The sequence below is a fragment of the Aulonocara sp. 'chitande type north' Nkhata Bay genome, linkage group LG17 (genome assembly GCF_057382095.1).
Source record: "Aulonocara sp. 'chitande type north' Nkhata Bay isolate Kocher_YH1m ecotype deep benthic linkage group LG17, A_spYH_male_GT1.1, whole genome shotgun sequence".
NCBI lineage: Eukaryota > Metazoa > Chordata > Actinopteri > Cichliformes > Cichlidae > Aulonocara > Aulonocara sp. 'chitande type north' Nkhata Bay.
Window position 1 is genome coordinate 21,895,706 of NC_141360.1, and position 24,495 is coordinate 21,920,200.

General features: G+C 41.2%; 2 protein-coding genes across 4 annotated transcripts; one reads left to right on the forward strand and one right to left on the reverse strand.

Annotated features, from left to right (window-relative positions):
• Positions 1 to 104: 104 nt before the first annotated feature.
• nup107 (nucleoporin 107) lies at positions 105 to 15,800 on the reverse strand. The gene is made up of 27 exons (XM_086268491.1): positions 15,385 to 15,800; positions 14,030 to 14,112; positions 13,196 to 13,291; positions 13,008 to 13,102; positions 12,480 to 12,615; positions 12,293 to 12,396; positions 12,094 to 12,209; positions 11,967 to 12,015; positions 11,764 to 11,835; positions 9,172 to 9,260; positions 9,012 to 9,087; positions 8,814 to 8,927; positions 8,142 to 8,232; positions 7,022 to 7,101; positions 6,858 to 6,917; positions 6,590 to 6,735; positions 6,451 to 6,499; positions 6,278 to 6,347; positions 6,078 to 6,193; positions 4,198 to 4,387; positions 4,014 to 4,120; positions 2,292 to 2,394; positions 2,030 to 2,190; positions 1,814 to 1,939; positions 1,592 to 1,705; positions 1,313 to 1,480; positions 105 to 312 (listed from the first exon to the last, which is right to left on the reverse strand). Exons 1-27 carry the CDS (start codon positions 15,390 to 15,392, stop codon positions 205 to 207), a joined length of 2,727 nt encoding a protein of 908 aa, XP_086124617.1. The 5' UTR covers positions 15,393 to 15,800; the 3' UTR covers positions 105 to 204.
• A 402-nt stretch (positions 15,801 to 16,202) lies between these two features.
• On the forward strand, positions 16,203 to 23,754 carry slc35e3 (solute carrier family 35 member E3). Of its 3 annotated transcripts, XM_086268493.1 has the most exons (9): positions 16,203 to 16,396; positions 16,511 to 16,706; positions 18,011 to 18,471; positions 18,607 to 18,717; positions 18,799 to 18,858; positions 20,320 to 20,418; positions 20,753 to 20,835; positions 21,765 to 21,849; positions 21,936 to 23,752. In XM_086268493.1, the coding sequence occupies exons 3-9, from the start codon at positions 18,079 to 18,081 to the stop codon at positions 22,035 to 22,037; spliced, it is 933 nt and encodes a 310-aa protein (XP_086124619.1). In that variant the 5' UTR covers positions 16,203 to 16,396; positions 16,511 to 16,706; positions 18,011 to 18,078; the 3' UTR covers positions 22,038 to 23,752. The 3 variants fall into 3 exon arrangements, with proteins under 3 accessions (XP_086124619.1, XP_086124618.1, XP_086124620.1); XM_086268492.1 differs by lacking the exon at positions 16,203 to 16,396 and having other exon boundaries at positions 16,406 to 16,706; XM_086268494.1 differs by lacking the exons at positions 16,203 to 16,396; positions 16,511 to 16,706 and having other exon boundaries at positions 18,016 to 18,471; positions 21,936 to 23,754.
• Positions 23,755 to 24,495: the final 741 nt, after the last annotated feature.

The following is a 24,495-nucleotide window of genomic DNA, read 5'->3' on the forward strand; positions in this document are numbered from 1 at the left end:
TTTGTTTATATGTACATATATTAATTTTAAAACCCAAATTGGCACCTGTGGCAGCTCTCGTGTACTACTGCTTCTAATTAAAATACACAAGGCACTACAGGAAACAGGCTTTTATTTTTTTTATTTTGCAAAAAACAGACAATCGAAAAACAAAACAAAAATCAGCAGCGCTTTAAACACTGCTATGTGTGTGTGTTTCTTCGTTCATGGCTGCAGTTCGTAGCCCAGCGGGTCGACTCCTCGGTCCAACAGAGCGAGAGACGACTCCCTCAGTTTCTGCAGAAACCTCCTCAGCTCCTCCTTAGAAAACACCTGAGAGCAAGCAAAGAGGAACAAAGAGTTAAAACAAAGAAACAGAAACCAGGAATTTCTACAAACTTGAGTTTCACGTTCCAGTACAGCTGATGTGAATATGATCTATCAACTCCGAGTATGTTCACCCCAAGTTAAGTCTGTCCGTAAGTAGGGAAAGAAAATCTTCATCATAAATGGACCTCCAATACCACGATTCACCATGGCAACGGGTCGTTTTAGAGGAATATTGAATATTACCCCATATTTACCCCACTTTAATTTTCATCAGCTGAAGATGGAATCCTAATTTTATTTTTGATTTTAAATGTAAATAATCAGCTGTAACCCAAGAGGGACAAAACTAAATAAATACAAGTAAGAATACTGGCACACTCCGGTAAATGCGCCTTAGGCATAAATTTGTAAATCCCACATTGCCTCGTTTTCCAGTTAGTCAGCTGTGAGACATTTTTCCATCACTGACTAAGTACAACACGATCAATGACTGATCATTGAGATCACTGATCAGTGTGATCTGTAGCTTTGCACAGATCTGTTTGTTTCTCAGTCATGTAAATATTTTAGAGGCACAGACAATCTGAAAGCGGCATCACTGTCCAATAATGTCTCTGTCCACATATACTGACGAATGATTATAAAAGTGTGCATGTTAAACACATCTCCATGGGATTCCAGTGCTTGTAAAATCATCTGATGGCCTTGTTCTGGGCTTGGACAGCGACTTCATGAATGAGAAAATAAAACTGAGTGTCAGTCAGGCGGTTCAGGTGTAGCAGGAGGGGTGGAGTCAGAGAAAAAGATCCTGCTGAAGAAAACCTGTCTGCTCCCATGGTAATTGACTCAGAGTTGAAGTCAACTCTCTTTCTGGAACAAAAAAAAGTTTCCTTTCAACTCAGGATTAACAAACTCAGTTGATAGCTAAACCTGCTTCCTGGAGTAATACCCTGACAAAGAAAACATAAGTTAACAGTCGGAAGTTCATGCAGGCTTCAGTTACCTGGTAGAGGCAGTGCTGGTCAGACGAGATGATGTCAGCGAGCCGCAGCGCCTCCTGGTGTCTCGAGGAGCTCTGCAGCACGCTGAGCAGCAGCAAGCTAAGGCGTGGAAGACACAGAGAGCGCAAAGCTGCCATTTGGTGGCTGCGCTCTGAGTCTGGCTCCGAATCCTGAAAACACAACCAACCAAATATTAAATTACCACATGGTCATGTTATGAATGTAGCTGATGCTCCTCAATTAATCTTTTAGAGTTTGTGTGTGGTGATTTAAGCAGTAACCTGTCTGTTGTCGACCATCCAGCCTCCGTCCACGAACAGCAGAACATTGTAGATTCTCTCTTTCACATCTTCCGTCAAAGCATCCAGACGGCAGGACCAGGCAGACAGTGAGGCCTGAAAAACCAGACAATGCACATGTGGAACATCTGCAGTGGTAAAGTTTTTATTTTTAAACACTGATGCCATAACTAAATAAAAAAAAAATAAAAAAATAAAAAATACCTGGTACTCCTTTTCCCTCATCTCATTGGCTACCCTCTCAGTGAATTTGGCCTCGGGTGCCGGTGCCGGCTTCTGTGGGGCTGAACTGCTGTGTCTGAACCAGTCAGTGAACGCCTCGTGGGCCTCCTGCAGGACCATCAAAGCACACATTCAGTCCAATACATCTCAGTGAACTGGGTTATAAAAACAACATGAAGAGAGGTGTTGCTAACAGACCAGATAGGCTCTGATGCACAGGTGCTCTCTGATGGCATTCTCGTCCTCAGCAGGAAGCGGCGTGGTCTGACTGATTCCTGACCACTGGGAGCAGATCTCCCTCATCGAGTCTTCCGGGACTTTAGAGAACACCGCCTTGGCTGCGTCATGTTTCTGCAGAGCTAAGGCACGACAGACGAAGGAAGTCAGCTGACCACTAAATCGCAATTTAATTGGAACAAACAAAACCATCAATAAATAAACAGCTAAAAGAAAAAAGTACCCAAAAAATTCCTCATGATGGCATTTGACTGCTTCAGGGACTCAGCTCGGTGGGCAGGGTCATACAGGAGCCAATCAATGACATCAATCTTCCTTTGGTCCTCCTATCAGAGCACAACATCACTGCAGCCATGTTTACATGAACAAAACATCTTCAGCCTGATGAACACTTGGATTAGAAGATCACTGTTCATATGGACCCTAAATTAACTGGTCTGATCAAGACGTGCTTGAACAGAAAACATCATTCAAACTCGTCAAACGGAAACAGACGTTGTTGCAGCTGTGTGAATTTCTCCTGTTATCTCTCTGAACTTCATACTATTGTTTCTGCTTGTGTTTGATATAGGCCAGCTCCAAACAAACTGCCATAAAATACATAATCCCTAAAGGGAATTATGTAAGTATTCTATTTCTGAAAAGTGGAGATACGGCGCATCAATGACTCAGCAGACTTGTGTATATGGAATAATATTTATGTCAGAAGTTCGATGCAAGAAAAAAAAAAAAAAAAAAAACCTTAGCAAATTAAATAATTTCAAGGGTGCAGGTATTCATTGCAGAGTCACTCTCTCGCAGGTAACTTTCTGTGAAAACTCAGTCGAGTCGAGCGGGAAGGATTCAGATCCAAGAGCAGAATTACCTGCAAGAGTGTGAAGCTCTCATAACAGTCAAACCACACACTCTCCAGACATGGTGCGTGATGGCTGCTGAATTTAATTGTGCAAGTGGCCCTAAATATCTTTTCCCGTTTCCACACATTTCACCAACACTGGAACATTCTGCATACCTCTGCTAAATAAGGCAGTTTACCTTTAAGATGTTCCACATATAAAAATTTTATGTAGTTTTTAAAGGTTTAAACCAAAGTTGTGACACATGGCTTAATACGGTGGTTCTTAAACTTTTTGCTAGCCCCCCCCCTTTTTTTTTCTTTTTTAAATATACACAAGAAAATCCCCGACACAAGCACATCCTCCAACCACACACATAACAGAAAAACAAACCATCATTATGGTGTAATTACTTTAAGTACAGTTGTTTGTTGATTTTTTTTTTGTTTTTTTACTGTGTAATACTATTCAACACTACTATCAATACATTTTTCAAAAAATGTCTCTGTGCAAAATGGGTTTAAAAACAAACAGCTGTGGGATACTGTTTGTTATTTTAACCGGGGGAACAAATTGTGGCAGGATCAGCCTGATATTATTTGTATCCCACTGTAACTTTCCTGTATAAAGAGATAACATCGCCAAAATTTCATTATAAGAAGTGTTTGTGAACTAAAAATCAAGAATGTGGGATACTGTTTGTCCGTGATTTGGACAGCCCAGTGCATGCTCCCAAAGCAGGGGAAACAAATGCAGGTGCAGGTGAAGCCAAAGGCAAGCTATGCGTCACCATATTTTCTAGTCTTTGGCTTGAAAGGAAGTTGGTTTGGAAACATATGTGGCAAAGGTTCGTTCATCTTCTGCTTTGCATTTGTGTGGAAGCCCCATCAAAACCCTGTCCATTATGCTAGCCGTGTCCAAGCATTCTTTTTGTTTTAAATTTATACTGCCCCCCCCTATGCAATGGCTCTGCGCTCCCCCTACTTTAGGAAACACTGCCCTAATATATTCCCACACATGTGCAAAGTTACATTCGTTATAATTTAGACAAATTACTGGAATGACCTCATAAGAGAAATTAAATCCAAAGTGAACACTTTGGTCGTTACCTTCGTAGTTCCCGTCTCCAGCGTCTGGCTATGGTGCGTGAACTCTGTGTCGTCTGTCTCTCTCACAGTCTCCACCACCAGCTTGGTTACGGCAGAAACATCCAGACCTATGCACACACATGGTCAGTTTTCTTTCAGTGATAAAGGGTCTGCTCTTACTGACCTCAGTGTGTGTCTGTCTCACCAGCTTCAATGGCGAGCTGCAGGCAGCGGGGGCGGAGTTCCGGCTGGGTGACGGTCTCCAGGAACGCAGCATATTGAGAGATTGCAAGGTCGGCGGGAAGCTGGCCGACGTAGCTTGCCACAAGGTCTGTCTGCTGATCTTGGATCAGAAGGGAGACGTACGCCTTCACCACATCAATGCACACCTCCTCCTAGAGGCGAGAGGCGGGAACACGACATTTAAAAATGTGAACCCGTAAACAAACTGATTATCCTCGATGTGAACGCCTCATTCACATGAGCTGGTATTGAAGTTCTGCTGCGGCTCCAGATTTGTATCCTGAATTTTTTAGGATTTGGGGAGAGTTTGAGGAATTTGGGGGGTTATAAAAAAACAAAACAAAACAAAACATAAAGCCCATTTGTTGGACTCCACAGTGTTCCTCACACCCAATCAGCTCAATTCTTTACACTCAAAATTCAAAATTTGTATTACAAAAAAAAAAAAAAAAAAAGGCTGGAAACATGACCAAAAATGAAAAAGTGATTCACTGTTTGCAGTTTTGTTGATTAATTATTTATTCTTTGAGAGTTTGTCAGCTCTGTCTTCTTTACTTTAGGCAAGAAGCTGAAAGATACATTTAAAAGTAGGGCTGCTCAATTAATCGAATTTTAATCACGATTACGATCTGGGCTTTCAACGATCATTAAAAATGACTGAGCCGATTATTAGCCCCTCCCTCATTTATCCGCGACACCTTAAAGGCCGTCTGTGAAAATATTGTCGGGCATAAACCGGTCCGTGGCGCAAAAAAGGTTGGAGACCGCTGATTAAGAGGACCCGAGGGAAGCTCGGAAAGCTAAGCAGAAGTTATTTGGAGAGTGACTGCCGTTGGTTGAAAAGAGTTTAAAAAAAAAACTTCAGTGGTGTTGCACACTATTTTATATTATTTTTTTAAAGTCATTGTTAACCCTTTAAAGCCGGTCAGAGCAGCACGCTCCGTTTTGCGTAACTATTTTTAAATCCCTGTAGAACCTGAACCGTGTAAGCTAGTGCAATAATTTGTTTTGCATATGAAACCGGAGGAGTTGTACTTACATCTGATGCCATCAGCTTGTCCTCGGTCACGGTTTCGTTCCACATATAGCTTTGCAAAAATTGCATAAAAATCGCTTGCAGGAACAAAAACATAATATTCCAGAAACACGCTTTGCCGTTCCTATCAGCTGTTCGTAACACTTCCCACAGTGAAATGATGCACATGCTGTTTTCTTTGCAAATTTGCATCATAGGATTGTTTTTTGCTTTTCCTGCAGTATATAAAAATTGCTGTATCTCCAAAATAAAACTATGAAGACACTCAAAATAAATTTCCTGTGGTGGGAAACTATTTTTTGCAACTTTATTGTATTTAAAGTTTTGAGGGATAAGCCTCTTAAATTTCTCCAAGTAGAAATATATGTAAACAAAACAAAAGCAATTTTCAATTTTTTTTGTAGTTTATTGCACTTTTTTGCAATTTATGTAATTACTATGGACTTAATGCATACATATTATTAAAATATGGGCTGTAACAGTTGTATTGATGGATAGCAACTTGAAATGCTCCCACAAATGGCACTACAGCATGTAAAAAAAAAAAAAAAAAAGCTCTGGTGGACTTGGTTCTATAGTAGGTCTTAAAGGGTTAAATAAATATCGTCAAATAATCGTGATCTCAATTTCAGTGAAAATAATCGTGATTATCATTTTTGCCATAATCGAGCAGCCCTATTTAAAAGTGAGGTTAAAGTTACATTACATCAGATCCAATCAGCTCTCAGTATCTATAAATTAAATACAGGCTAAAGCGAAAAATTTCTCATAAAATGACCAGTAAGAACCTTTAACGTGAATTTTACCTTTAGTGCCAAACCCAAGGAGCGGAAGAACAGCACAAGGTGAGTCATGAAGCGCAGCAGGTGCGAGGGGAGGGGTTTAGATGCAGTTAGCCAATCGGAAAACTCCTCCAACAGGCCTGAATGAGACACAAACAAAGGGGTTCATGAGAAACTGGAGCTTACATGTTTGATGCGACCCATCGGGTCAGAGCTGGTCTTACCATCCAGGTCCCCCAGGATGACAAACTTCTGGATGACATGATAATGCTCTCTCGTCTCCTCCAGCACCCTCTGCGCACAGAAAAATAAACAAACAAACAAACAAACACTGGTTTACTGTGCTGTGCAATTTCAATATGTCCCACCAATCACATTCAGTTAGAACCGGTTTTACCTTCGACTCAGATGCTTGAAGCTCCTCAAACACTTTCTCCATGGTCCAGCTGCAAGAGGAGGCAGTAGATCAGAGACGAAGCAGGTTTTTTTTGTTTGTTTTTTTTTATTTGTTTTTTTTTATTCTGTGTGTGTCGTACTTGGCCTCCAGGTACTCCCGTGGTAACGTCTCCACCTCATGATGAGCCATACCCGAAGACATGAGATCCTTCTCAACCAGTGAGTCTACCATCACTCGGAAATACGCCCACACGCAGTCCTCCCACGATTCGCACACTGCCAGCAGCTAACACGCAAACACACACACACACAGTCAGGTCTGCCATTATCTAAGATTCGACTGACCGTAAACACAGAGGTGACTCTGAGCTGCTGATTTCTGATTAACACAGAAACTGGTTATATTACCGGTTTGAGGTTCCCACTCAGGCTGGCATAGATCGCCCTCTCATATCTGTTTAACTGCTCCTAAAACACACATTTTATTTTGCTTTATTCTTCTCATTTTCAAGCTTGACTGAACACAAGCTCAGCCTTCTTATTTCTCACACATTTGGTAATGCATGACGTACCTCCTCGGCCATTCTCCAGCAGCAGGCCTTCCATATCCCTCTTTGTGGGTTTCCTTCAACTGGCTGCAACTCGATACCACCTGCAGAGAGAAGAGGACAAATAGACAGTCATTCAGAGAAGGATCGTACAGGTATACTTTGTATTTAAAAAGGTGGGAAAAGTCCCAGAAATTCCTTTAATTAGGGTCCTGTTGCGTTTCCTTATTTCTTGTCATAAATGCTGTTACAATGGTGGATGTACATATTAAACATGGATACAGTTAATGATCACTGTGAGCAGCAAGCCCAGGCTTCAGGAATTGTAATTATCATGGTGGTTCCTCTTCCTTTCTCCAATTAAAGCAGGTGTGTCAAATTTAAGTTTCTTCAGACCTCCCCAATGGCCATTCACACTACACCAAAGTTATTAAGCAATAGGTAAATAACTAAATGGCATAAAGACAGAAAGATGTTATTTCACCATCTACCACAGATTTTTTTTTTTTTTTTAAAACAACTTGTACACACACACACACACACACACACACACACACACACACACACACACACCCTGTCAGCCTCCTAGTAGACACCCCTGTTATCATCAATTTTAAACTCCTAGGTCACCTTGCTCCTCAGGTATCACATTTAGAAGATTTTTAAAAAACTGGACCTTTGACCTTGACTTCAAGGTCACTGAGATTCAAACCAGTCTGAGATTTTTGGTAGAAGCCCCTATTAATTTGAGCTCTATATCACTTCGTTCTCGAGTTGTTGCACTCACTCAGCAGGGTGATGTCACCACCCCATCAGCCTTTCAGAGCCAAGGGGCAAAAAGGGCTATTTCTGTGAATTACAAGATTTCTGCTTTATGCATACAGGTCAGTCTGGGGAATAAGCTTCCTGAACTTCAAATAGTAATTTTACATTGTTTTTCCTTACAGATTATTCCCAATTAATCTCTGTCATGCTGACAGATTCCGCTCTTTCATACAGCAGCATTTCTGTGTCATTATGTTGAAAAACAGAAAGGCTCAGATTTCTTACAGAATTTCTCTCGTTGCTTTGGATGGCTGAGCACAGATATTTAAACTTAAGTAACATCACTCCTTGTGCTTGTTACTTTGGGGCCAGACAGTACCTGAGGTCATGTTGGGGTCATGGTAGAGTTTCCAGCCTTCCAGAGTTGCTGCTCTCCAGGCCTGACCACAGCGTTTGCACAACCGTTGAGCCTGAAAAAACACAAAGACAAACCGCTGAAGAAATGAACAGCAAATGAAACTTCACAGCATCCACCAGAGACCATCAAAACTTTTCATTATGTGCTCCAAGCTCCTCTCAGCTTTCCTGTCCTTATGGTGCACCTAAGAGATAGGATAATCTTACCTGAGACATCATGGAGGATCTCCCAAAGCACCAGCACGACACCAATAAAGTGCACTATTAAATTATCTGCCTCTGATTACCCTGAAGCCACCGGGCTTTACAGCTTTCCTGGTGGAAATCCTTCAGAGCTTATATATTTTCTGGATCATAGCAGAGAGAAACACAACTAAAAGCTTGACTTGTTTCAGCTTTTAAAGAAAACACTGAGTGTGTTTTGATTTTTTGTTACCCTGACTGAAGAGGCTGGGATGAGAATTAGAGCGTGAACCTGAGACTACGGTTCCCACTCCGGGTAGCAATGAGTTTCAAGACTGGTTTCAGTCTTATATAGCACTAAGTTGAATTTGTCTGGAAGGTGAACTTTAATAAAAACATTCGTTTATTGATGCCCCTCTATCCCCTGCTGTGCGTCTCAATGTCTCTTCACCTCCTCGGTCATCCCCGCTCTAATCAGTGTGAACAGGTTCTTCAGCAGCCGGGCGTCGTCCTCTCTGTCCAGATCAGCCAGGGGGCGCTGCTGCCGGAGGGGGGCATCTGGGTCCTAAACACACAAACGTTATGAACACATTCAGAAACATAGGGGACAAAGAAATTATGTGATTATGTTTGCAGTAACAGGCCTCACCAGCTCAGTGACCAGAGGGACTGTGAAGGTGGTGCCGCTCTTCCTTCTCATCTTCAGTGCGTGGAGAGTATTCTCCCTAAAACACAAATACCCCACCGAAGACTTTAATGCACATAACAATGTGGGCTTTATGCTTTCATAAATAAACAAAGGGGCTCACCAGCACACATTTTTGGCGTAGTATTCGATGTTATCAGAGAAATCTCCAATCTGATCCATGGCAATGCTCTCCAGCCAATCAACAACCAGCTGCAACACAGCAACCACCAGGGAAACAATTAGCCTTACAATCAGCTCATTAGATCACAGGAAATATAGAGTCCAGATACCATCAAGATCAAAAGACTTTACCAAAATTTCCACGCTTATTCATTCACAAAACCATGACGACACTGACTGTCCGATTAGTGGCATTCAGTCTCTTGACTAGGGCTGGGCGATATATCGAGTTTTTTAAAAAAAAATATCAATATATTTTCATACGAGATACAAGATGTGACAATATCGTTTATATCGATATAGTCTATGTTACGTTATAATTATACTTATGGAGCCGCAGGTTTGCCTCTCTTTCGTCCACTTTTGTCTCTACGCAACGTTACTCGGCCTCGCCTCTCCTTCACTGAACACAACTCCCCCCTCCCCCATAGCTTCACCTGCAGGCAATGACAAGATGAAAGCGGAAATAGCGAGTTAACTCGGATCTCCCCGTGCGTGGGGCTGGACGGTGTCAACGTGTTAGCGAGCTAACCGCGCTAACGACATGCAGCCCGGAGGGGCTGCACGGCCTAAAATCCATTCATTTTCTCAAAATCGACAGTGCGCCTTATGTATGAATTCTGGTTGTGCTTACTGACCGTGAACCGATTTTATGTGGTACACAGCGCTCAGCAATCTGTCAAAAATGTTTTAATATGACTTTGCTAAGCTACGGAGCTGCACCGCTTGATAGATTGTCGGAGGATTACGGCTACCGAGGAGGAGCCTCGCGGAGTGATACGTACTGTGTGTGTATAAGGACCACAAATGGTACCTGTTCAGAGACGTGGTGCAGCTGTGAAATCTGTCTTTGTTATTACGCTCAGCGTCTATTAGTTTACATTTTGACTGCACAATTGTGAGCTTTTTGTTATGCACAAAAACAAGATTATTTTCCTTTATTTATGGACCATGATTATTTAATAAATGCTGATAATTTATTTTTGAGTAATTTCTTCATGTACATCTACGCTGTATGTAAATAAAAGTGCCCGTGTGACATCTGGGACACAGTGTGACTATAAATCTCTTTTTGCTCTTAACTTTAAACTTTAAAAAAAAAATATATCGAGATATGAATTTTGGGTCATATCGCCCAGCCCTACTCTTGACGTCACATTTCTGGATCGACTCGGCTCAGCTGGAACACCGGCTGAGTAGGTTACTAAAAAAAAAAAAAAAAAAAAAAAAAAAAAAAAACACCCACTACCCAGTACCAGGTAATACTACCTAATAGAAAACCCTAAAAACCAAGATTTGAGCTGAGCCGAGCAGGTACTCGTGGGAAAGGGCTTCTTATGAATTAAAACAAATAAAGTAAACCACAACCACCAATACTAAAGATCCTAAAGACTTGGTGTTGCTACAATGGAAATGTAAGTACACAGCTTTAATTTCATGTGGTACAGGTTCACTTTAGTTTTGTACAGGAGCACAGGATGGTCGGGTTGAGATCAATAAGCTACACAAGTCCCGAGAGTTGAGATAAACTCATTAATGGTGCAGGCCGGATCCAGAAGGACCCAAGTTAACTCACCATTTTCATCTTTGAATGATTTACTGTTAAAAAATCTAACAAAAAGACAGAAATCATGTAACCCTATTGCAGCTAATCCATGATTAAATCTGCCCTGTAGAACAGACACAGACGCAGCCCCACCACACTAACACCGGTGAACATCCAGGGAGTGGACATTGACATAGTGGACTCGTATAGGTACCTGGGTGTTCATTTGAATAATAAACTAGACTGGAGCCACAACACTGATGCTCTTTACAGGAAGGGTCAGAGCAGACTCTACCTGCTGAGGTCATTTGGAGTCCAGGGAGTGCTTTTAAAGACCTATCACTCTGTGGTGGCATCTGTCATTTTTTAGTTTTGTATATTGGAGCATCAGTTTATCAGCAGCTGAGAGGAAGAGGTTGGATAAACGCATTAAGAAGGCCAGCTCTGTTCTGGGATGCACCTGGACCCAGTGCAGGTAGTGGGAGACAAAAGGACTCTGGCCAAAATAACTTCTGTGATGGACAGAGTCTCCCACCCCGTGCATGTAAATGTTGCTGAACTGCAGATCTCCTTCAGTGACAGACTGCTGCATGCTCAATGCACGAAGGAGCGTTTCCGCAGGTCCTTCCTCCCTGCAGCTCTCAAACTGTACAATCAAAACTGCTCCCAGCAAACAGAGGTTTACATCAGCGCTGTAACTTGCACTATTTTATCAATCGATTCACACTTTAACCAGAGTTTGCCTCTTAATTTCATTTAAATTTATTTAATTTAATAACGGTACAGTACTCTGTTTTTGGTAACCATTGTCCTTGATATAAATTGTGTAGGTTTCTGTTCTGTGTCTTGTTTGTATATGTGTCTTTCTTGCTGCTGTTACACCCAAATTTCCCCTTGTGGGACAATTAAAGGATTATTCTATTCTATTCTAGACAACCTGCAAACCCTCATCACTGTAACTCTTTCTTTTGTGCGTGTGTTAGCTACCTGGCTCTGTCGTATGACGGCATCTCTCTGGAAAAGCTGCTCCACTACAACCTTCTCGCTCTCGCTGGGCACCTACAAACACAAACAGGTAATCATTGCAGCTTCCAGAAGACTCAGATTCCTGCTGTGATTGTGTTGTTTACTGAAGCTAGAGCTCTGTAGTTTTAAAAGAGGCCAAAAACAATCCAGAATACGTTACTCACAACCATGTCTGTCATGAGGTCATCCTCCAGCGCCAACTGGACCCGATCTCTACATGAACACATTTGATTGTTGAAAGTTGAGCAGACAGCCAATTAGTTACAGAAAGTGAATCAGTGAATTAGGTACCTGTAGAGCGAGGTGATGAGCCTCCAGGTGCAGTTCTCCTGCTGCAGCAGCCAACGGACGCCAGCTGTTTTACTATTCTGACCCGCTCTGAGCACCACAGACTGCAGCACATCCACCTTAAGGCATGTGACGGAGGACAAGAGAGCATTTAAAATTAGCACAGCACAGCTTTCACACCACATCAAGCAAACTCGCCTACCTTATCCTGGCAGAGCGCCTGATAATCATCCAGCAGCTCAAACACGGCAGAGGAAGAGTGTTTCAGAAAAGCCCCGAGGAACTCTGGGAAAAGACTGGCAGCGGCTTAAAGGAGCAAAAACCGGAGCGTTAGCGGGAACAACAAGACACCTGCAGAGTAACTGGGCATGCTCAGGTGATTTGCTCACCAGCCTCTCCTGGGTCATCCTCCTTTAGGAGAGCTGAGCTGAGGTTCCCCATATCTTCTCTGAAGAAACTCGTGTTCTCCAGACCCGAAACAGGCGACGTGTACATGCTGTTAGTCCAATCACTGTCGTCCAGATTCTACACACACAGAGCATCATTATGAAGTTGGCAATGAGTTCAACATAAATATGATTGTAAGTAATACATCATTAAGTTCAAGCAGAGTTTGACAAAACTGATACACTGAAGGTCTGGAGTATCTGAGCAAGCTAACTGGTCAGCAGCTGGCCTGTTTGGGTTAGTGACGACAGCATTTCCACCAATCACAACTTAACTACCTAAACAAAACCCACACTAATCAATATGTTTTTTCTGCTGTCTGTATTTTCACATTAAAGAAAGTTTGCGACATCACTGACACAAAGACACCATTCTTTGTGTCATGGAAAACAGTGGAAGTGCAAAGAACTCACGTTTTCATTTATTTAACAAAATATATATACATCAATAGAGAAGTGTGTGTGTCTTACCAGACTGCTGAGTGCGTTTCTGGGCGTGTGTGTGTATCGAGGCGTTCGGCCTCCTGGGGCCAAAATGGATGAAACATCTGGAACTCTGGGAGTAACTGAGACAAACAGATGAATGAGAAGAGAGTGGAGATTTAGTCAAATATAAATGCCTCTGATACCTGTAGAGTGAGAGTGAGTGTGTGTCTTACCCGCCTGTCTGAAGAGTGAAGCAGGTGTGTTCCTGAGCAGGGGCCGGGCTGGTGTCACTGTGGAAATGACAGGGCTGCCGCTACCGGGTGATGGGACTGACAGCAACAGTCAGGAAAACAAGCAGCTTCTACTTTATCAATGAACACTGTAGCAAACAGCTCCACACAACAAAACCCCAGATAAATTAAGCACTTCCAGTCTACTTATGCCACCATATTAAACACAGATGCAGGCGGCAATCAGTCGGTTTATTGCATTAGAAAGGTGAAATTTTAAAAAATCCACTTTTTTTTTTAAATTTAAAAAAAAAAAAAAAAAAAAAACGATCAAGAAAGATTGCTGATAATCGTCATCATGATACCCAGAATCTCTTGCTGGGATTTTAGGATTTGTTGCACTTGCTTCATACTACAGATCTTAACCATGACTCAATAATCACAACAATTTCTGCACCATACAATAACACACCAACGGGAGCTCATTTATAATCCAACCCATACACCATGTCCCACCTGGACTGTGTTTATGCATTTGTGTGGAAGCTCCACCAAATGAAGCACTCCAAACCAACCAACATTGATTGAACTAGGTTATAAAGCCCTCCAATTCTGAGACTCCACCATCTAAAATGGACAAGACGGGACAAATCACAGTTTAAATCGTAGGGTTACAGGTTCCTGTTCCCATTTTAGAAAGGTGAATGTACCATAAAGCTTGCAGCTACATTTCCACCTTTCCCCTTTATTAAAAGACCCATCAGCAGCTGCTGGGTTGAGTGGGTTGGTGTAGGGGCTGGACAGGAATCAGGTTAAAGTCTTTCTGCAGCAGGATACAGGCCACTTTCTTCCTCCTCCTGCGGGCAGCAACCGTTACCTCGTCGTCTCGAACCACCGGAGACGGCAGCTCACTCTGAGCCCTGAAGGACAAGATGAAGCACAAGAAAGCACCTTACCTAGAGAATTATAAACATATTAATGTATGTGCAGTTCAGAGGCTTTTACATCACTGAATTTACATCTTTTTTTCTTTCTCTGCTCTCTTTAGGGGTTGCGATATTAGATCATCTCCCTACCCGTCATCCTTTCCCAAAAATTCTCCTCTCCAAGTCCACCTTTACACCATCCGTGAATCTCCAGAGACCATCTTCAACATCCTTTGTCGAATATATGCACCATCCCTCCTCTGCACATGTTCAAACCATCTCAGCCCGAGCTGTCCTTGTATCTAATCCTGTCCATCCTGGTCACTTCAGCTTGACAACCTATTTTTTCAGTGCCACCGTCTCCAAACCATACATTTTGGCAGGTCTCACTAAGATCCTGTAAACCTGCCCTTTCGTGAAGCCATATTGCTTCTTGCTTTTTAATCACCTCACTTCTTAGCTTCAGCATCTCTTTCCCCAGAGCTTCATGGTATGGCTCATCATCTTTATCTCTCTGTAGCTGCCACAGCTCTGGACATCAACCTTGTTCTTGACATTATATGTAAATCTTTAAATTACTAGAAGCAGTCAAAAGAAGACAAAAGACAATTTAATTTTCTAATCACTTGTCAAAGGTTACTGTTAGGTTCAACACAAAAAGCCGTGGCACTTCCCGACGGTTCTCTTTAAAAAACAATTTTAGTCACTGGCTTTAACTGTGCCTAAACTAACAAGAAGCGTCACAGTTCTGTGTGAACCCATGCAATGTAAATAAAACAACTACAGCAAACAATTTTGCCACGATATATATAGCCGAGAGCATATCAAAAGTTAGTACTCATAAAACAACAACATACTGCAATCTTTATAACACTTAACGTAGTTCAGTTATAACCTCGTAAATCTATCTTTGCGTAATACTTCCCTAATTGCAGTAGTTCTTCCAAAATACTGGCTGCTAACAGCTCTACTAAACCACTAGTTCTTATTTTATTCACCCTAGAAAGCAGCTCTTGTTACCGACTGTCAACTGTACCAAAACCAGAGCATTTAGCCGGTTAGCATCGCCACTCACTGTGAACGGCAGCATTAGCGCTGTTAGCATTGTTAACGTTAGCTAGCAAAGTTGAAGTCCCTGAATTTAGCACACTCGTGGACTAAATAAAAGGCCAATGGTCTGTAATCACCAGACACATGCCCAACTAACCATACATAAGAGTAAAATGTGTATAACTGCTGAATAACGCTTAAAAATAATGTTTTTACCAGTCCATAGCGGTGAGTTGTCAGTTCCCGCTTCACGAGGTTTAACGGGGCTGCTTCTTCTACATCTTTTCAATTCTCAGCAGACTGCGTCTCTTAATTCACACTGCTGCCCCCACGAGTTGTAATTAGATTGCATCCAGCCTTGTATATGTTTCCACTGTTTTTTTGTAAACTTAAGTATTTTATTAATCATAGAAAAAAAATCTAAATCTGATTACGTCCAAATCTATTGAATCACTAAAAGAGAACCTGTCTGATGTAAGCTAAAAGATCTCAAAGCAACACATAATGCCACGATATAAAGAAATGAATAAGAACCAAAGTCACTGACATCGATCAGTGTAGAAAAGGTTACAAAGATATTTCCAAGTCTTTGGGACTCCAGTGAACCACAGTGACATCTATTATCCACAAAACTTGCAACAGTAGTGAAAATTCCCAGGAGTTGTCAACCAAAAAATCTTCCAAGAGCCCATCAATGACTCATCCAGGAGGTCACAAAAGCCCCTGAACAACATCTAAAGAACTGCAGACCTCACCTTCCCCAGTTAAGTTGAGAGTTTATGATTCAACAATAAGAAAACAGCTGGGCAAAAATGGCGAGTTCCAAGGAGAAAACCACTGACCAAAGACAGGCCAAAGGCTAGTCTCATGTTAGCCAAAACACATCTTGATGATCCCAAAGTCCACAGAATATTTTGGGAAAAATATACTTTTAGAAGGTTTAAGTCCTGTTACACCTCACATAAAACTAACACCACATTTCATAAAAAGACCATCATACTAACAGTCAAACATAGTGGTAGTGTGAATGTCTGGGGCTGCTGCCCTTTAGGTTCTTTGTGTGGCCCAGTCAGTTTGGACTTAAATCAGACTGAGATGCTTTGGCACGGACTTAAACATGCTGGAAAACCCTTCATTGTGGCATTCTGCAAATTCTGCACCCGGCTTAGTTTCTCTATGGAGGGAGACATCTGCCACATAGACCACCTCTGCGCTCCTCTTCCCTCCGGTCCGTTAGCAGCCGCTGTTGCTTGATAGACACAAACGGTAAACGGTGTTAAACTGGGAGGAAGCAGGAACATATTCACTCACTGGGTGTTTTTTTTTCTTCTCCTGCTGCTAGAAGTCACGGCTGTGTTACGATCTGCGGAAGAGCAGGGAAGACATTCCTCCGGCACAGCAGCGGGGATTTGGGCACTGCAGAGGCCGGGAGAGGAGCTTCGAACGCCGGGGAAGACCGGTACCTCTCCGGGGTTTGTTTGGCGGCAGCAAGGCGAGACGGAGGAGAAGCAGGGAGGCAAATGGAAAGATGACCCGAGGTAAACTTTATTCAGTGCCTGGCAGACAGACAGAGAAGCGGATAAGTCTTTTTTTATATATATATATATATATATATGTATACTACGTATCGTTTTAGATGTGAGTGGAGCTGTGAACTTGAGTAGCTCTACCGGTTTCCACCTAATGGTTTTAAGTAAAACATAAAGTAAGACCGAGCATCAGGCAGAACTCCGTTATTTTAACCGTTAACCATTACAAACGGCAAAATGTTCCCTCCGGTAGTCTGAAGGCTTGGAGAGGGCTTAACGATTATTATGCTATTTACGACACTGGATTACAATTTAAGGAACTTTCTTTTGTGTGCTTTCAGTGTATTGGAGTAAAAACACCTATATTAATCTCTAATATTCAGTTAGGTCCATAACTATTTGTTCACTGGGACGCCTAACGTGGCTTAGCCATTATTACCCTAAAAACACAAATAAATCTATGATAGAGAGCAGAAACTTCATAAGTCACCAAGTAAACGCACTGCTCAGCCCAGCAGCACCCAAAGGCCCAAAAGGCCACTACAGATAATAAAAACAACTTTATGACATCTAACCAAGTAAAAGACTTGGGCAAGTGTATCACAGTCAAAGTCTATAACTAAGGGATGACTTCATGAATGGAAATGGAGATGATTTACAACAAGGTGCAAATACTGGTTACTATTAATGCTTATTATTGAAGTGATTGCTTACAGAAACATGAGGATGGATTGCAAAGTGTAAAGGGTTGTACTCGCTCCTCACAATCAGACAAATGACACAAAACTGATCAGATAGCTTCAAAGTGGAAATTCATAATGACCTAAAGAAGGCTGCAAAAGTAAACTAAAATAATAATAATAATGTGATATTCTTCATTGGACAAGTCAGTCACCTGATCTCAAACCAATAAAACAGCCTTTCTGTGACTGAAGACTCAATAAAACAAGCAGCAGCTGACAGGAGCTGAAGTAAAGGCATGGCGGAGCATCTCAAAGTAGTAAATGCAGCATTTGGTGATCACTGACTTTCATCCAAGTACCAAAAATAATCCCTATATTTAAGTTAGTTTGCTCAATTACGTCTGAGACTCAAAAATTGAGGTCTATGTATAAATATGATAATATATTTACCTTCATATAGTTAATTCAGTGCTTTTGTTAAACCTTTTAATGATTTTTTTTATTGTAGTTGTTGGATTCTCAAAATAGAAAAACACTTATCTTGCTTGTAGCTTGTATTGTACCATGAGCGTCTTGACTGTTTTTTTTTTAGTTTTAGACTTTCTAACACTCGTATCTCTCTTTGGCCAGTGTGAGCAGCTCAGCTAAGTTCAACAAAGCTCCGTCTGAGTAACTTTAACTCTGAGGCCTCCCAGATCATGGCTGCCAGCTTTTTAGCCAACAGGAGCATTGTTGCTGGCCTGCTGGTCAATCTATTCTCCTCCATCTGTATCGTCTTCATCAACAAATGGATCTACGTACACTATGGCTTCCCCAACATGACCCTGACCCTCGTTCACTTTGTGGTCACCTGGCTGGGACTCTACTTCTGCCAGAAAATGGATGTTTTTGCTCCAAAAAGCCTTCCGATTCGCAGGATCGTGTGGCTGGCTCTGAGCTTCTGCGGGTTCGTGGTATTTACCAACCTTTCCCTACAGAACAATTCGATAGGAACGTACCAGTTGGCTAAAGCAATGACCACTCCCGTCATCATCCTCATCCAGACCACCTACTACAAGAAGACCTTCTCCACCAAGATTAAACTTACACTGGTTAGCAAAGTCCCATCTGCTTGTTAGAGCTGTAGAAACATGCCAATCTGAATGATTCTTACAGGATACTGGGGTTTGGGTCACTTTGGGGTAAGTGAGAAACAATGTCAGCACAATCTGTTCCCCTCTCCTCAGGTACCCATAACATTAGGAGTGATACTGAACTCGTACTATGATGTGCGGTTCAACTTGCTGGGGATTGTGTTCGCGTCTCTTGGAGTTCTGGTGACGTCACTTTACCAAGTGGTGAGTAAATGTATATGCTGACAAAACACTCCACAGAGACTGAAGTAAAGTAATTAACTGTTCTCCACATTTCTCTCTCAGTGGGTGGGGGCAAAGCAACATGAGCTCCAGGTGAACTCCATGCAGCTTTTATACTATCAGGTGAGACCCAGCCTCAAACCAAGTAAGAGATCACTGAATACTCAGTATCTAGAGTTAGATAATCTAATCAGTTTTCCTATGTAATACTGCTTATTATGCGATGGGGGTAGAACTGGACTGCTTACTTTGCTTGCCTTGAGTTGTTGGTCATTATTTATTATTGTTTTGTCTGTGGATTTTATAAGATGTTAGAATTGATTTGGAACTCTATTTTGGAATTTGCAACAAGACTTTTGTACTTGTTGATTTTATTTATTTATTTTGACCAGAGACTTGATTTTAGATTTATTTCCTTTTATTGGGGCCTGAGGTTTGTAGCTTTAGTTTAGGGTCATAATTGGAGACTCGCTGGCTTGTCTCGACTTGGAACCAGACTGAAGATGCAAGGCTTTGGACTTTGTTCCCTTTCATTTGGGATTTGGCCTAAGACTTTCAGATTTAGTCCCAGGACTTCTTTGCATTTTTTTTGGAACTGGAGTTGGAAATTAGATCTTTAATATTTGTTTACTTGCTAATATTTTATTTTGGACTTGTTTCCCTTTTCTTGAAACTTGTAATGCTAATGATTTATTACAGGACTTGTTGATGAACAACTGGGCTTTTGATTTTGGACAGCAAACTGGATAGGGACTTTAGACCCTGGGCTTAATTTTTGTACTATTATTCATTTCATTTGGATTATTTCCTAGGTTTTAATAAGTATATTTCTAGGAATGTTTGGCCTTACATTAAAACTGGAATTGGGACTTGTTATTCTTTTCTTGGGCTTCTTAGAGACTTAAAATTTTCATTTTTGATTTGCAGGTTGCTCAATTGTGTCTTGATTTGGATTCATGATATTTTCTTGGACCCGCTGGTACAGAATTATGTGGGACTTGTTACGAGTTGTCATCTAGAGTTATGTTGGTACTTTTTGATACTTTCAGATGATTTGGGGCTTTGACGTTGGCCTATGGCTCGTCCTGTAACTTGCTGATATAAATTATTCAGGACCTGTTACCGTCATATAGGGCTTCTTCATAATGACTTGCAAATTGCCTCTAGATCTGCTGATGTTTGGTTTAGAGCTTGTTTGTACCATTCAGTTCCAAATGATGGTATTGGAATTGGACTTGGAATTAAAAAGTACTTTGTCCACTAGATCTTTAGTACCACGTATTTAACATAGTTTTCAAGGTTTTTGTTTAAAAAAAAAAAGACAACTTTAAAATTAATTATTTAAAATGTATTAATTAAAAGATTGTTTGACGATTGTCACCTCACCAACACAGTGTAGACTAGAGCAGTAAAATCAAACGTTAATCAGCTTCAGTGTCTATTAAGCAATGTGTCTTAAAGACACATTACAGGTCAGAGACAGATTAGCTGAGAGCTTTGGAGTAATAGTAGGATGTTATTTATATTTTATACTTGTTATAATGCAATGGCTGTAGATTTTTACTGCACAGACTGTCCTTTTAGGCTCCTCTATCGTCAGCCTTCCTGCTCTGCATCGTTCCACTGTTTGAGCCGCTGACTGGATCCGGAGGAATATTTGGACCCTGGTCTTTGCCTGCTCTGGTCAGACTCAACATGACACACACACTAACACACCATTTAAAAAGACGCACACAACTGCAGCTACATGATCTGCAATTGGATCTAATGTCTGGGACTTTCCAAGTAATAGTCTGCCACATTTTATCAAAGACATTAAAAGCGGGGCATTTATTCTGCCTGTCTGTTCTGCTGATAGTCACATTGGTCAGTTGGTTATTAAATACTGCTATATGTATTAATAGATAGAAGTGTTTAATTTAATACATTGACTCATGTTCCAAGTCTTAGTTTGAGATTTGGAGCAGCTGGTAACAGTGTTTTCCTTTTCTTCTGGCTGCTTTCTTCTTCCTTCTAGATGACTGTGCTGTTCTCGGGCGTGGTGGCTTTCCTGGTCAACCTATCCATCTACTGGATCATTGGAAACACCTCACCTGTTACGTATCCTCAAACACTTGTGGGCCAGAAGAGGTCTTGTAATGTCAGTGGTTGCTTCAGTTTGTCAGTGGTTGCTTCAGTTTGTCGTGGATCTCGTTGGAGTTTACTTTAATAAATAAGTAAACTGAAGTAATTTGTGCAAATATGAGGCTTTCTTTGGACTTCTTGTGTTCCTGATCTCCTTCAGGGGAGACATTGGTTTTCTCTGGCAGCTTTGGGAGCTACATATGTATCAAACTTTCTAGTCTTATTGAAAGGGTTGCAGAACTTCTTAAAATGGTGTTTAAGAAGTTCTTTACAGTGAACCTGTTTATGCCTTGGAAAGATTTAAAACCTCCTTGAGTCAGTTTTCGTGTTTCAGCGTCTTGAAGTCTTTGTGAGGAGCTTTTTAGGGATTCAAGAACTCCAAACCAAACACCTCTTTAAGGGTTGAGAACTTTTATATTAAAGGTTTTGTGTCTTCTTGATCATTTCGCTGTTTTTCTTAGGTTTTGAGGACTCACCCAGGTTTTTGGAACTTTTTTTTTTTTTAAGAATTTTTTAAGGCGGTTTTAGGTTTCTGGTTTTATTGGTATTTTGTGAGGAGCTGTCTAACCTAATGCTCATCTAAATCAAAAGTAGGCAGTTGATGTAGTTCAGGCATCTAACTAGTGTTTTTAAGGCATGTTGAACATGTTATCCTTCCAGAAAGTCACAAAAGAGAGAAAGGCCTGTACATTTCTCCATTGATTGCGTTCCTTACACCTCTGACCCAGATAAGTGGTAAAAAAAAAAAGCAAATTGCAATTAAACATCTTGAAGAGGTCTTCAGAGACTTCTGGAAGAGTTGTGGTCTTTTCAGAATAGTGCTGAGGGGTTTGCCTCAAGGTCCTTCTGGTACAAATATTTCAGATGACATTCATAAATGTTGTTATCCTGATTCTAGTTCACAGCTATAACATGTTTGGTCATTTTAAATTCTGCATCACACTGGTTGGTGGATACCTGCTCTTCCATGACCCACTCTCACTCAACCAGGTGAGTCTTCCTGTGCTGCTCTGATGAGTCAAACCAGGCAGTTTTCAGTTTCCAAACCTTCTACTCTCCTCCCGTCTCTCACTCAGGCGTTGGGGATCCTCTGTACTCTGGCAGGTATCCTGTCCTACACTCACTTCAAGCTGATGGAGCAGGAAGAAGGGAAGAGCCGGCTGGCTCAAAGACCCTAGGCCATCTTTACATGTTGGTCTGCTGCACAGACTCCTGCTATTGGCCATCCACAGTGAGACCGGCTGGAGATACCTCTTTAGATATTTTTACCATTTTTATTACAGGTATTTTTTTAGAAGAGAAGGGATTTCATCGTGGATCGTGTCAGATTTAAACGTATATGGCATGTTAACACTGCTGTTCGTACTACTTCCACTGGGCTTCAGCAGCACTGATCCAAAGTCTTAAAGAAACCTGAAACTCATAACAAAGGCAGCTCCTCAAGTGTTAAATCACTCTCATCACGCAGCTTTAACACAGATGGATGGAGGTGTGGTTTAAACCAACCAATCAAAAGAAGGCTGCAGTTGAGCTCTGTGAAAGATCCTTCAGGACACCAAACCTTCATCTACTGCTGGAGGCTGAAAAAAAATTGCAATTACAGTAATATTAGAAAAATTGCATCATCATCTGCTGTTTTTCTGATTTTTGGTACTCACATTAGCTGTAGAGTTGAAGGACTTCGACATTTATGATAGTCCAGACATGAAGGCAGAAGACATTGATGGGAATCCATCAGCAATCTGCATGGACATGTTTAAACAAGTTTACATAGTGAATACTTCTGTCAGGTCCCACCTGTTATCCATCAACCACTGGAAGAAACCAATTTGATTTGAAGTGAAATTTGAAGGATTTTACTTATTAAATCATCTCAGTGACTTACAGATCATGAACACAGAAACTCAGACACTGTTGGGGCTACAGCAGTTTTCCAAAGAAGAAGTCAGTGGCAGAAGCTTTTCTGTTATCAGCCTTTCTGTATAAGTAATTTCCATAGACTGATGAAAATTAATTTGATTGCAAGTCAAATACCAGTAACTTACAGGTGGTATGAAGTGATAAATGAGGTTCAATATTCAATAATCAGTTACTAAATAACTTCTCCATAAACTTCTAAAATTTGTGGAAGACTTTATAATCAGGCAGAAATGGGTCAAAGTGAACTGGTTTATAAAATGATGGTTTCTTCCATTTCTGAGTCTCTGGCTCCTGTTACTGAGCTGAAAAGTGACTCGTTGCAGTTCTGCAGGACTGAGTTTGCTGTGTAAAATTTTTGTGGATTTTGCAAACGTTATTTGTTTGGCCCTTCAAATCAGACACTGCCCTGAATGATTCATTAATCTGTTGGGGGGTTTTGTTGTTGTTTAGAGTCTGCGATAGGTCTAGTTTTATTTCAGATTTAGCCACATTCATTGCTGATGTAACTTTTTAAAATTAGTATTTTTTTGATAAAATTTTCTTAGCTTGTGTAGCTGTTATTTAGAGACATATTGCATTGTTTGGGGGTTTTTTTCCTGATCCTTTGTCTTGACCCTGTTGATGGTACAGGTGGGATTTTGGGGACGTGGCTCAGCGAAGCATGACGATCTGCTATTGTGGATTACATATCTGGAGAAATATTCAGTTGCTCAAAGAACTGTTGAAATAAAACTTTAATCTTCTGCATCTACAGTGATTTCTTCTTCATGACACTTTGTGATGTACAGCAGCTTCTGAACATGTAGTCCTCAATCTGACATCCTCGTGCTGAGCATGCTCAGTAGAGCTTTCTTGTTTATATTTCACTGTATTAAGCAAATTCAGCCTGCTGAATAAAAACAAATTTAGTGGCAGTTTGCATTGTTTGAGGGTACACAAGTATCTAGATGTGGTGCTCCTGAAAAAAAAACACCATCCGTTAGTCTTTATGATCTTGTTTACTTGCTATCATAAATATGCTTTTAAAATGACTTCTTTTATTAAACGTGGCCAAAGTCTGAGCTAAAATTTCTGACATGCAGTCTTATCTACTCTTCACTTTGTATTAAGCAAGAAGGAATGTTGCATAAACAGACATCTTGTGCACAGAACCTCTACGCACCTGCTGTTCAAACCTGTGTATTGGAGGCAGCCAATGAGAAGAGAGTTGGTTTAAAGGGTGAGGATGAACTGAGTTTGAGCTTTACAGCAGTAGCTTTGCATGTCTGTAAAATATGGAGTTGGAAGTTAGCAGAATGGTTTAAACACCCTCTTTAGGAAGGGCAGCATTTTCATCATTAATCGTCCAGACATGACATCGTAAAAAAGCACACGGTTGTCATCTGTAATAAGCATGTTATAATATAACCACACCTAAGTGGAGTTCTCCAGTGAATGGCTTCGCTGTGGAGCGTCCCTGGGTTTCCCCTCACATGCATGTGTGCCTCGTTCATACCGTGCCAATAAAGCTGCAATTGTAACATACACACACACACAGCAAGGCTGTGCCAGGAGGGAATTTCAGATGAATGAACAAGTGGAAAGAGTGTGTTTAAATAAATCTCTACTCTCTGAGGAATGAGCAAAACCCGAGAACTGTTATTAAACTGCATACTGCGGGCATCCTGCTGCTACCACTGTGGGTATGTATAGATGGTATTCAGAAGTGTTATTTTT